The 13,643-nt window shown below is 32.1% G+C and overlaps 2 protein-coding genes and 1 non-coding gene across 5 annotated transcripts in view; 2 read left to right on the top strand and 1 right to left on the bottom strand.

The window, feature by feature from the left end:
- The window catches only part of IFT74 (intraflagellar transport 74), a 79,066-nt gene that overhangs the window by 46,879 nt on the left and 18,544 nt on the right, over positions 1-13,643 (bottom strand). The window lies entirely within an intron of this gene.
- LRRC19 (leucine rich repeat containing 19) lies at positions 1,686-11,369 on the top strand. The gene is made up of 5 exons (XM_068552890.1): positions 1,686-1,738; positions 7,367-7,456; positions 8,480-8,993; positions 9,662-9,850; positions 10,374-11,369. Exons 2-5 carry the CDS (start codon positions 7,376-7,378, stop codon positions 10,700-10,702), a joined length of 1,113 nt encoding a protein of 370 aa, XP_068408991.1. The 5' UTR covers positions 1,686-1,738; positions 7,367-7,375; the 3' UTR covers positions 10,703-11,369.
- On the top strand, positions 5,136-5,208 carry TRNAW-CCA (transfer RNA tryptophan (anticodon CCA)). Its single transcript has one exon. It is a non-coding gene; the product is annotated as a tRNA-Trp (tRNA).

The following is a 13,643-nucleotide window of genomic DNA, read 5'->3' as shown; positions in this document are numbered from 1 at the left end:
AAGAGAGTTACATTTTAGAATAGTGGTTTTCAAGTATCTTTTAGCTATAGAATTCTTTGACCAAATGAAATCTTGTATGGAAGTTTACCACATAAATCATTTCAAGTAACACAGCTCTGACTGCACTGGGGAGTAGGAAGACCAACAGTGCAATTTGATTAAAAAATTCATAGCTTTAGATTAATATATTTTGCTTAAATTCCCTTTTATCTACTGCTTTAATTAAAATTGGTATTGATATTTCACAAATTATCAACTGTACTTTAGCACTGCAAAATAATAAGCTAATTGCCTTGAAAATATAACAGGAACATTACAAGTCTAATCATGTAAGTAGTAGTAATGAAATTAATTACAAACAATAACCATCTTTATCATATAATCACAAGAAATACCAGTGATGTGCCACTTATTACCTATGCAAGATCAATTATAAATAGGGTAGAGAAAAATTCTGAAAAAAATAGAGGTAAGATGCTAGTTGTCATGTAAATACTTCAAGATTTACATATAAAAAGCTTGCTTGATGATAAATTCTCAGTCTCAATATTATAAATTTCTACTTTGAGTTTCAAAATATAATTATTCTATTCAATCTCTTTCAAATGTAGATATCGTTAACAGTTTTCACAATCACTAACTAAGCCTCATAGATCCACATATCTATCCTCCACACACTTTACACATTCATACCCTAGTACCAGAATAAGATAATCTAAACTCAGAAATTTTCCTACAGACAGCATCTCATAATAACCAAATAAAAGATGAACATAATGAAACAGACAACCTGGAATTTCTATTTATTTTTGTCTCATTATTGAACAGGAAGTGATGTCTTCACTTTGAGCCTCAATTACTATAGCATAAAAAAATGTGTCTGCTGCTGCTACAATTTATACGGGTATATGCGCTCATAGAAATTTCAAATAGAAAAGATCATCTATTTCAATCTCTTTGTTTCACAGATTAAGGATACTGAAGCCCAGAGAAGTTTGTTGGATCTAACTCACTCTGAACTCCATGATTATTTACTACCAACAATGAATCTTAACCATGTTTTTGCCTGATATATCTACTACAGTTAGATGGGAACTAATGCTGTAAAGTAGTCCATTTTACAGAGGGGAAGTTACACAAGGAAGCACAAGGAAGGTAACCGATTTTTTGAAGCCCACATAATGGCCAAGGGTCGGGTCTTTTGATGCTTTGAGCAGTCTGCTCCTGTTATAACTTGGCAGTAAAACTACCAATGATGGTGTCATAAAAATGAGTAAACAACAAAGTTGAAACTCAGTGGAATACAAAACTTGGTGGAATCTTTTCAACTTGAATCTTTCAAAACACAAAATACCTTTAGGATCAACACTTAAATCACTTCAGCAATGTATCTTTCAAATTATGCATTCTCAATATTATATACTTTAACTCACAAAGTAAATTTGTTAATATTTAAATTTTTTAAGAGTAATTAAGAATCACAAAGGTTAAGCAAGCCACCTTAGTTGTTACACTAAAAAAGTCAAAGATGACTTTAAGAAATTATTCTTCTAGTCAATCTTTTGCTAAGGAAGTCTAGTTTCTTTCTTTTTTTTTTTCCACCTGTTCACTGGGTACAAAGGTTAAAACAAAGTGAAATAAAATCATATGACATACTTTTTTTTTTTTTTAAATGCTGTGGAAGAAAGAGAGTAGACTCCTTACACACCAGTCTCAGAGACAAAAGAAAAAAGGAAAGGTAAGATCTTATATATTTATAGGTTTGGTGATTATTGTTGAATTTTTTAAAATCATATTTAAACTTGTTAAGTCTATACAAAAATCTTTGTCTCTAATAACTGATGAAAGAGCAGAAAACATGATTGTATTTTTCACAAGATCTACCTTAGAAATATAAACCTGGGACATGGCCAAAAAATCTTTCCCAAATAAATTGATAATGTAATAAAAAGTAATTATTTTTCTTTTGGAAAAAAAAAGGTTTCATCTAGCCAATAAAATTTATAAGATCTTTTTATTTTGAAATATGTTAATCACAGAGCATTTTGAAGTGATATTAACTTAAAAACAAATTTGTAAGATGAAAAAAGACTGACTACCAGGTGATAATTGTTGAAACTGGGCAATGACTATCCTACTTAGAGGTTTTTTCTTGATAGTTTCCATTATAAAAGATTTTAAATTTGAAAAAAAAAAGTTCTATAAAATTGCAAGAGAGAAGTTAATTGTGAATTATTAATACCTTACTCCAAATACATTGAATTCTGGTATAAGTATCTAAAATATTTAATGACAAAACTGTATTACAGTATACACATATTATTTAACAAAACCAAAATAATTGCAGTATCTTTTCATTTCATGGTATATAATAGTCATATAAAGTACACGACCAAAAACTTCTCAGAAACTTGTACTTGAAACTGCACTAAGAAGAACACTGTTTCTTTTTCAATATCTACCATTTCCTTTTGTGAAAATCTTTTTTTCTGTAATATAGGTTATAGGCTATATAAAAGGGCACTTAATTTTGTAAGATAGTTTTTAAAAAAACCTGATATTCCATGTTTTCTCTATTTTTTAATCACTAAACTCAAGCCCACATATCATTTCAAAATAAATATCAAATTGAGAAAAAAATCCAAAGGGAGAAAAAGGCAATAATAACTGTTTCCTTTTAAATCAACTTTTTAAATAGGGTAAACTGACTCAAGAACAATTTCTGCATAATCTACCGGCTAGTTATTCTGCCAATCTGATGTCTTCAAGATAGCCAATAAAGCTAGCAAATGTTGCTGTCTAAGGATTTGTCTATTTAGTGTTGTGATGGTCAACATCCGTCTACCCCGTCTTTCAATCTTTCCCCTCTCAAAACATGTACAAATATATGAAAAGCCCCATGGACCTTGCAGCTCAATCAATGCATTTCATAGCTTTAGACCTAATAATGGTTTAGATCTGTTGACTGCTTTCTTGTACAGAATCTACCTTAAGCTCTAAGTATATATAGTTTCTAACTCTAAAATTTATCAAATAGAAGGAAAAAAAAGATTCCTTTTCTAACCCTTACAATTTTATTCACTTTAGCATACTGGAGAAGACAATTATTAGTATAACGCAAATGATAAAGATAATAAATACAAGATAATCCTCTGTCTCCATTTTCACAAAGTCTCACAGTCCCATCTGACCTCCATTACCTTCTCTGGCTGCTTCTATTCCACATAAACTCTTTAGTTTAGTTAATTTTCTTTGTAGCCTATCTGCTTCCTTTATTCATCCTTATCCTATTTATTCCTGGGGAAAAAAAAAAGAAGCACTTTTCCCTTACCACTGCCCTACCCACATGGGCATCCTACAAAAACATCAGGAAGAATTTCACTACACCACTGAGAAATATTGAAACAAGCCACTGGGGAGGTTGCATACTTATTCCTAGAAATCACTAAATACGGGTAAACTACCTTTTATATATGATTTAGGGATCCCCTTTAGTGGGCAGTGGTCTGGAATAAGTGATAGCTTGAATTCATTTCTGACTCTAAAAGGGATTCTATTATGATCTACATTCAAACTGTAAAATCTAGGAGAACAGTGGCTTTTTCTTCAAACTTTGATTTAGCCATGGAAAGAAAGAAAGTGGAAAAGGAATAAACAGATCATCAGATGGAAGGCAATGAGGAAGTTAACTAGAATAGACCAGTACTGGCATAACAATAAATTCCTCATTGCTAATGCAGCAACAGACTTTAGTAACTTGAAATGAATCTTGCTCACCGAGTAGTTTCTTACCTCCTGCTCTCATGGAATAAATTTTCCTAAAAAATCATAAGCAACTAATTGTAACAAGTGCTATAAGAAGGCTCAAAAGACTAAATTTTAACCACTAAGGATTTTAACCACTAATTGTAACAAGTGCTATTAAGAAGGCTCAAAAGACTAAATTTTAACCACTAAGGATGATAGTAACAGGACATATTCATATCATTTCAAACAGATCATTTGTTTGCAGCAGTTTCTTATTTATTTATTTATTTATTTATTTATTTTTTTGATGTGGACCATTTTTTAAAGTCTTTATTGAATTTGTTACAATACTGCTTCTGTTTTCTGTTTTGGTTTTTTGGCCGCAAGGCATGTGGAATCTCAGCTCCCCGACCAGGGATTGAACCTGCACCCCCCTGCATTGGAAGGTGAAGTCTTAACCACTGGACCGCCAGGGATGTCCCTATTTATTTATTTTTTAATAGATCTTTTTAAAATTAATTTTTATTGGAATATAGTTGCTTTATGCAGCAGTTTCTAATGTTGACTTTAAGAAAACAGAAATAAAAATAAGAAATATCAAGGTCATGAATAAAATAACTAAATGGAAAGTATTTAGTAAGAAGAATTACTGAAATAAATGGCAATTTCCAGTTAAACATGGCATGTTGAATGTACCCACTAACTTTGAATCCTGTCCAAAACCCTACTAAAATGAAAATAAAAGGTAATTTGAAGTATATAAACTCATAACGACAAAAAGAATGGAAGAGGAAACAACAGCAATAAAATCTAGAAACTAGAAAGCGAAAAGTTAAGTGCAAACTGACTTGGAAAGCAAAATTCTCCCAAGCCAGCAGTGGGGAAAGCTGAGAAGCCACTTAATTTACGCTGCAGAATCCCTAGATGGCCCACAGATTGGCAGTACCAGATATTCTGGAAGTAGAAAAGGAGGGGCTGAAACATAGTTGAAAGTCTTTCTCCCTGACACTGCCCAGCCAGGTAAAGGTCTTCTCCTACCTAAGCAGAAAAATAAGGCTTTTGTTTTTTTGCTCTGGGGAAAATGAAAACAAATGGAATCTAGGCACTAGGCACAAGTGACTGCAGGGACGTTATGCCAAAAGCAGGGAGAGTAAGTTAAAGTTTACATACTAATTACTGAGATAAACCCACCTTTTCCACCATTGAGCTCTCAGAATGCTGGCTACTTGGCCTCACCTTTTCAGGCAGCAGATTAAAAATGTCATTTTGGGGAATCCAAGCAGCCCAAGAGAAACAATCTAAAGATAATGACATTTAGGGATTCCCCCAAAAAACAGTCCATTAGGGTCACTCTACAGTAAGATCTAAAGTTAATAAGAACCGGGAGTTCCCTGGTGGTCCAGTGGTTAGGACTCCATGCTTCCACTGCAGGAGGCACAGGTTCGATCCCTGGTCAGGGAACTAAGATCCCAAAGGCCATGCGGCATGGCCAAAAAATAATAACAAAGTTAATAAGAACCACACAAATGCACAGTTTCCCATCAGGTTTTTCGTTTCCCACTCTTATATGTAAGCCCTAAACCAAATATTAACAGATACACAAAGTTCAAAAGAAAACCTCTAACATAAAGGATACTTACAAAAATAAACTGGAAAAGCACAACTTGAGGGTACAAAGGCTATTCAAGGAAAAAGAAAACAAGAGATACAACAAGAAAAAACAAGGAAAAAAATATATTCATACCACAGTATACTACAAAAGAAATTTTCAGAGAACAAAAAGAGCTTAGAATTAAGAAGATGACAGGAAAAAGAAAACTTTAATAGAAGAGTTTGACGATAAAGTTCCAGAAAGCAGAGCAAAAACACACAGAGACGAAATGTGGAAGAGTAAACATAAAAAATTAGAAAATCATACCAGGAGATCCAACACCTAATTAAAGGGGTTCTAGAAAGAGAAGTGAGATTTTTTTTTTTTTAATGAGGAAGAAAATTATCAATACCATCAATCAAATAATTTAGGAAATTTCCCATTGTTTCCAGATTGAAAGTGCCCACCAACTGCCCAGTTTCATGAATGAAAGCAGACTCTCACAAAGGATCATGAAATTTCAGAATATCCATATTAAGGCCATATTGTACAACTCAGAGAATATAGCCAATGTTTTATAATAACTATAAATGGAGTATAACCTTTAAAAATTGTGAATCACTATACTATACACCTCTAACTATATATTATTGTAGAGCAAAGAAAAAGCTTTGGGGTTAAGAAACGGCAAGTTACATAAAAGGATAAAGAATTAGAACGGCATAGCATCACAGTTCTTAACAGTAATACAGTCATGGTTGGTTGAATCCACAGATGTAAAACCCGTGGATACGAAGGGTCCACTGTATTCATTATATTGTACCATTTTATGTAAGGGACTTGAACATCTACAGATTTGGTATCCACAGGGACTCCTGAAACCAATCCCCTGCTGATACTGAGGGATGACTATACTAGAAACCCAAAGACAATGGGGCAACGCCATCAACCTTTTGAGGGAAAATTATTTCCTACTTAGAGTTCTATTTCTAGCCAAAATATTTTTCACGGTCTAAAAAAAATTCTCGTCTATGGACCTTCTCAGGAAGCTCCTGCAGGAAGCTCCATGGAAAAAAGGCAGTAATCCAAGACAGGGCATTCTAGAAAACAGGAATCCAGTAACAAGGGCAAAAGGGAGTCTCTACAATGAGGGTGGAAGGAGAGTGGAAGTCAACGGCTGTGTAGAGGGCCTAGTGATCAGCTCATCTAGATCAGAGCATGGCAGCAGGCTCTGGGAGAGACTTCTTCAAGCAAATGAAACAGATTAAACTATCTAATATACATAAACTATTGAGTGATTTGCTAGCGAGAGTTTGGGTATAAATTAATGAGAAAAAAAAAAAAAAAACCCTAAGCACATGAAAAGAAAACCAGGACAATTAATTAGAGAAAATAAGTGTGCAGGAACAGAATAATAATCCTGTTAACAGGGCTCAGTCATTGACAGCTTTATACATTCCTGACAGTATAAACACTGAGTACTCATCTAACCAAAATTACAAATGACTATGCTCGGAGAGTAAAGAGACAGTAAGTATATATTTGATGCATTGAAGATGAAGGTAGGGAGTGTTTAAAAGAAAGCTGAGAACTCTCATCTCCCAAACTGTTAAGTCAAAGGATAATATCAATAGATAATGCCTAAAATTGAAAAATCAAGAAGTAGCAATATAAGCATATACTTAAACGTGTATATATACATAAATATATATCCTTCTGGACTTTCTTTTGTGCACATATATTAAAATTTTAAAATGTACAACCACTTCAATTGTTTTAAAGTTCCTTTCCATAGATCTAGGAACTAAAGAGACACCCTGAAAATTACTGTCATTCTTTCTCCCCAAGAGCTTTCCAGTTTTTTAAGATTAGAGTGCAGGGAGGGTGAAGGGATATTTACTTGTTTCATATTTTATATATTTTAAGAAAAAATAGATTTAAAAGGAGAAAAAAGGAAATCAAAATGTCCTAAAAAATCTCTAATGTTCTAGTCTCCTAATGAGATATAAATACTCTCTTTTCTGTCAGGCTTGCAATATGAAAATCACAAGCATCACAATCTTGTTTTGGCCGCTCTCCATGCTATTGTTATCAGACGAAAGCCAGACGTCTAAAACCGTAAGTTTTTACAATCAAGCTAGTGAAAATATTTTCAAAAGTACACTTTGTGTAGATTGAGTAAAATATTGAAGGCAATAAAAGAAAGAAGAAAAAAATCAAGCTATCAAAACAAACTCTTTAGTTAGCTGTGTATATTCAAAACATGTGATCTCTGAGCCAGATTCTAATTTGACAAAAGCAGTCTTCATTTTTTAAAAAACTGAGTTCTTTAAAAGCTGACTAAAGGCGAAATACGTAAAATTTCACTACAAAACCGGAGATTAGTTAAGACATAAAAAACACACTTTAAAATGTAGGAAACTTTTTAAAAAACCACATATTTATGAGGGAAATTGCTGTTGTTACATTATTATTATTATTATTGGGGGACATTTCAACTGCAAAACCAGTCAAAACAAGAACTATTTCTTTGGATTTATATCCACATAAGGAAAGCACTTCTTCCTGTTGCCTGACTCTTTAAATTCAACACATGGCTCAATTTCTGTTACAAGATATTTTCTTTTAAAACACCAAATTTTGAGCTGTTAACCCTATAGAGGTATATATTGAATATTGTTTCTTAATTACTTAATAGTCCTAGATGTAGTGCTGGTAACTCTGATTTTTAAAAATTACATTTTTACATTATTTTCTCATTATAAATGTCAATCTTGCACACTGAAATACTAAATAAGTTAACAGAATTATTATTTACCATTTATTTCCACATATATAAATGGCAATATACCAATATTTTCTTTCTGTAATGATTATTCAATAACAGTTGGAAGATACTTGTATGACAAACTAGGATCTCCTTCCTCAATTATATATATCAGAATTCCTTAATCTTCAACATTCCATCCTAATACAAAAAAAGTATTTGCTTTACCTTTTCCATATTTTAACATCAAAAGATTAGATAGTAGATTTTTTTCTAAAAGTATTTCCTTCTAATGTCTAATTGCCTGCATATGAAAATTTGGGAAATTCTGCTAGCATTTTTCCTTATTAATGCATTTCTAATTTTCTTTTTAGGAAGTCAAATGTAATTTCACTGCAAAGAATTATGCTTTGATTCCAGCAAATATCAATAAAAATGTTACTATACTTGACCTCAGTTATAACCAAATTACTCTGAATGTTACAGATACAAGAGTTCTACAGACATATTTTTTACTCACCGAGCTCTATTTGATTGAGAACAATGTCATTATCCTACATAATAATAGTTTTGGTAACCTCTCCCATCTAGAAATTTTAAATATCTGTAGAAACTCCATCCACATAATTCAACAGGGTGCCTTTACAGGCTTAGATAAACTAAAACAGTTATATCTCTGCCAAAACAAAATAGTTCAACTGAATCCTGATATATTTGTGCCTCTAAAACACCTGATACTATTGAATCTGCAAGGCAATTTGATAAGCTATCTTGATGTACCACAACTGTTTCATCTGGAATTCATACTTTTATACGGAAATCCGTGGAACTGCTCTTGTAGTCTACTGAATTTGCAAAACTGGTTGAACACATCGAATGTGACACTAGGTAAGCAATCATAATTTAAATTAGTCAAAACCAAAATGTGATTGATTTTGGATTGTTCTACCCCAGAAAAGTCTCTTGTTTCATGTCTAAAAGAAAAGGAAACTATTCCTGTTTAAGGGAAACAAGAAGAAACACTGAAAAGCAATTGCTGAATACAAGCTCTCCCTCTGCCTGTCCAGAAAAAAAGAAAAAGAAGAAAAGAAACTGAAATGTTCTATATACACATGAGATGAAACTGTCACTTTGTATACTAAGTTTGCAGTTCCAGTATATAAGACTAATTTTTAAAAGCACTTCCTTTTCTTAGGATATCTTGTCAGAGAGTAGGTGAGAACAGGTGCCCTGCTTTCTAAACTACATGCCATGTTCCAGATGTTCACCATAATCTAAATCATAACATTTTTACTTTACTAACACAGACAAACTAAACAATAAACAGATACTGCACTTAAGCTACATTTATAACATAATAAACAGAAATGGGCATTTCCCTCATTGTGTTTCTAGGCAAATACAACAGTTTCCTTTTTATAATATCTTTAATGACAACAGATAAATATGTCAAAAAATTCTAGATAAAAAATTATAAAATGTTGTTAACCATAATAATTTATTAACCATAATAATATTATTTTCCATAATAAATCTTATTCTTTCTAATTTACCAGAAAATGAGAACATCACCATGTGCAGCTATCCGGATATACTGAAGTGCTACAATATCAAAACAGTACCTTACAAGGCTGAATGCTACTCAAAATTTCCTTCATCTATAACTGAAGATCTTTACATTCATTTTCAGTCCATTAGCAATTCAACATTTAATAGTTTTTTGAACAACTTAACAAGAAATTCAGGTAATGTACTGGTTTTGAATAATAATATTGCTGAGGATAGCATACCAAATAAACTGAGATAGTTCTCATTATTTTTTTGTATTTTAAATTTCTAGAAACAATGTAAAAGAACAATTCCTCCACCCAAAAAAAGACTGACAAAACACTGGGTTTCTAAAGTAGGCTCTGCTAGTTATCAGTCAAATGCCGTTATGCAGATTATTGATATTTAACTTCTCTGAGCCTTGGTATTAACTAGTTAAGTCACAATTCTTAACAGGTATAAATCAATAATGTCCCTAGGTGAATGGATAAACAATACCTGCAAAGACAGGTAGATATTTTGAAAAAAGGTATTCTTTCACCACAATATGAAATATCTTTATTTTTGGCAGTTTTAGTAACTTTTGCTTAAAGAAGATTATGTACATTTATTTCTAATACCAATATTGGGGAGTTATTAGGACATGTAATTATGATTATTTTATTTTTGTCAATTTAACAAAACTACCCCCACCCTCTCTTTCTCGGTATTCCATTTAAGAACGTGAAACTCAAGGAAAAAGCTGGGCTTTTCTTGTCAGTGTTGTAGTCACTGTACTGATGACTTCACTCCTCATTTCAATTGCTATCAAATGTCCAGTATGGTATAATTTTCTGCTTAGTTACAATCATCATCGCCTGGAAGAGCATGAAGCAGAAACCTATGAAGATAGTTTTACCGGAAATCCAAGTCCTCCTCCACAGATAGCAGACACAAGCTACGAAGAAACTACAGTAATATTTGAACAACTACATCAATTTGTGGTAGACGATGATGGGTTTATTGAAGACAAATACATAGATACTCATGAATTACGTGAAGAAAGTTAATTTCTTTCAATGTTTGATTCTTTAAAAAATGTTAACAGCTCACTCACAGTTCAGACATGGAGATTTTGATACATGACATACTGAACTATAGCTAGTAGACCATCGTATTAATTGCAACACACATAAATATCACAAAATTATGCTCTTCTCATTGGCATTGTGCAAGTAGGTCCAAATACAGTAACTGCCACTCCTTGTTAGCTAACAGTTGAAATACTAGCATTACTATTCTCAGCAGTATTCAGGGGACCATACATAACAGTAGGAAAAGGCCTAAGGTAAATTATTCATTAATTAAAATGAACAGATTTTCATATTAGTCAGGTATGTGATGTAATACATATTAAAGTTTTACTGATTGGAATCAGTAAAGAAATAAAGATTTTGGAATTTTATCACAAGTCAAAGTGAAGAACAGAGATAGTTTAAACTGACAACACACTAAGGTTGATTTTATGCCCATAGAATGAATTCATGGAATTGGAAAATGCTTTTTAAATTTTTTTAAATGCTTCCTGAATTGGCACAACAAATTTCTGAAAATTTAGTAGTGATTTAAAGCACAGGTACAACGTCCAGGCACAATCTCTTGATTTTTGTTACAAAGAAAGACTGTCATCAAAATGCATGACTGTCACAATTGAATAACATGGTGGCTTCCAAAGTGGGAATCATCTATGAATCTTGTTTTTAAAAATACCTATTTCTGCCTCTCTTTAGGAGATTTTTATTCAAATGATTCTGTGCTGTGGCTGAGGAATCTTCAGTTGGTCCGTGGTCAGTTCTTTGGGATGCTGTAGATAGAGCAATGTTTCCCAGTCTTCTAGAACATTAACTTCCAGAGAGACATTCAGAAGTATTTACAGGGTGGGGGATTAAAAGGTACATGGTCAAACTACTATAGAATTACTAGGAAATACTGGGTTTAAACAAAGTCAAACAAGTTTCTTTACTATAGGACTTACCCAAGGCTTTACTAAACTAAACTGCTCTCTGCTCTTCAAGAGCAAAATATTAAGAATTTGCCAAACCTCCTTGACAACAAAACCTTTTCTCTGATGTATAGCTACTAATAGCTCATAGGACAATAATGGTCCAAAGAACACTGGCCTTGAGACTATTATAGGAAGAGTCTAAGGTGAATTATTTGCCAATTCCTTATAAACAGTTGGCTACAATCATAATTTTAACAACTTAATGCAAATAGCGGCATTAAAAACTGTAACAAAATCTATCATTTTTACCTTCCATATGTGGGGAAATTTAGTATACAGTATTTATACCTTTTAGAGAAAGGACTATCTCTAAAACACTGAAATATATTTATGGATTAAATAATATGGGGTTTTAAATTTTCTTCATCATTATACAGGGAAGGGAACAGTGTCTAGTGGTGTGGATGGAGCAGGGTTGGATGAAAGCTGATGGAGACGGGTGCATAGGAGTAAAATACACTATTTAATTTTTGTGTATGTTCAAATTTCTCGGTAACATAAAGTTTTTAACACATGTACATACCTGATACTTTCTCAGGAAAAAGAGACTAAAAATAATGTAGATGTACATTATATCCTAAAAGCAGTCATGTTTAAGGTTATATCAATAGTAAATTCAGTTCAAATGTCTACTGAGGAAAATAAAAACTGTTTTGGATGATAACACCCTGTGAAATAAAAGAACTGACTCATTTGTCATGTGCATTTGTATTTATAGGAACACGTTTTCAATAAAAGATATAAATGTCTTACGTGTAATATTTCCTAACAGATAATGTAAATTATATGTTATGGTTTTAAATCTCAATTATAAGAGTGAGATAACTTTAAAAATATACGGCATCTTTTTCTAAATAACCCGTCATTTTACCAAAATATCGTTTCTTAATTTGAGGCAAATCTTCATATTTGAGAAATGTAGTAAAATGAAATATGATATGAATGAGCAAAAACTACCTTTCATCTCTTACATTCAAAAGCCTCTTATAATTAAATATTGGGTATTCAATAGATATCTGACTAAACAAAGAAAAATAAATGGGTTTAAAATTAAAATTACATATATTTTTAAAGGATAAATGATTTTAGCTAACACCAAACTAGAAAAGTGTAGACATTAGAATTGGAAGAGAATCATTAGTTCAAGCAGGCACATGAAACTGAATTAAAGCCACAGGCGTCATAGTAACATATTGAGGCTATATACTATAACCAATTTATTAAAAATAGGTGTTCCATAATAAACTAGATGGTCTCATACCACAGTAAATGGTGGTACTAAAAGAGAAGAGAATAAAAACAAGATTTTTATACCTGCTTTCTCAAGGTATGACATTTCCTGCTCCCTTTGAATGTACAGAGTCAAGGTAAAGTCTCGTGTTATTAAGATGTTGGCTATCTGACCCTAACACATGAAACAAATCTATCCTCCTGTGATATATAAAAATAAACTTTATAAAAATAACTTTGTTTTTAATTTAAATTTCCTCTTAAAGGGTCAGGAGAACCTATTTCACTCAGCCTTAGTTACAAACTACAGATATTAAGTTTTGAAACTGCTGACATTTTCAGGACAAAGTACTTTATTTTAAGAACATTTTCCTTAATCAAATGAACCAAATAGACATAAAAACCTATGAAATTCTTAAATTTATAATCTGGGAGTTATCTTTTTGGATAAAATATCTATAAAACATGTACATATAATATTTATAAATCTGACCTGGGTATCATATAACTTTGCAGATAAATGATGAAATAAGTGAGGACCTAAATGTTCTAAACTATATAAGGTCCTCAACAGGTTATACCTTATTATTTCTTATTCTTTAGGTACCTAGGAAAGTATTTTATATGTAGTAAATGATAAATATTTGCTAAATGGTCTAAAACCAGAACAACAACAACAAAAAGGAAGTTTTCAAGTAAGTGCTTGGTCACCATGA

The sequence above is a fragment of the Eschrichtius robustus genome, chromosome 10 (assembly GCF_028021215.1).
Source record: "Eschrichtius robustus isolate mEscRob2 chromosome 10, mEscRob2.pri, whole genome shotgun sequence".
Classification (NCBI taxonomy): Eukaryota; Metazoa; Chordata; class Mammalia; order Artiodactyla; family Eschrichtiidae; genus Eschrichtius; species Eschrichtius robustus.
Note: the sequence above shows the minus strand (reverse complement) of the source record. Positions and strands in the feature narration are given on the sequence as shown.

Excerpts from the sequence above, each read along its gene's own strand:
- LRRC19 (XM_068552890.1), top strand. The coding sequence starts at position 7,376 with ATGAAAATCACAAGCATCACAATCTTGTTTTGGCCGCTCTCCATGCTA. Across the intron at positions 7,457-8,479 it reads AAAGCCAGACGTCTAAAACC|GAAGTCAAATGTAATTTCAC; the intron begins GTAAGTTTTTAC and ends TTTTCTTTTTAG. Across the intron at positions 9,851-10,373 it reads CAACTTAACAAGAAATTCAG|AACGTGAAACTCAAGGAAAA; the intron begins GTAATGTACTGG and ends ATTCCATTTAAG.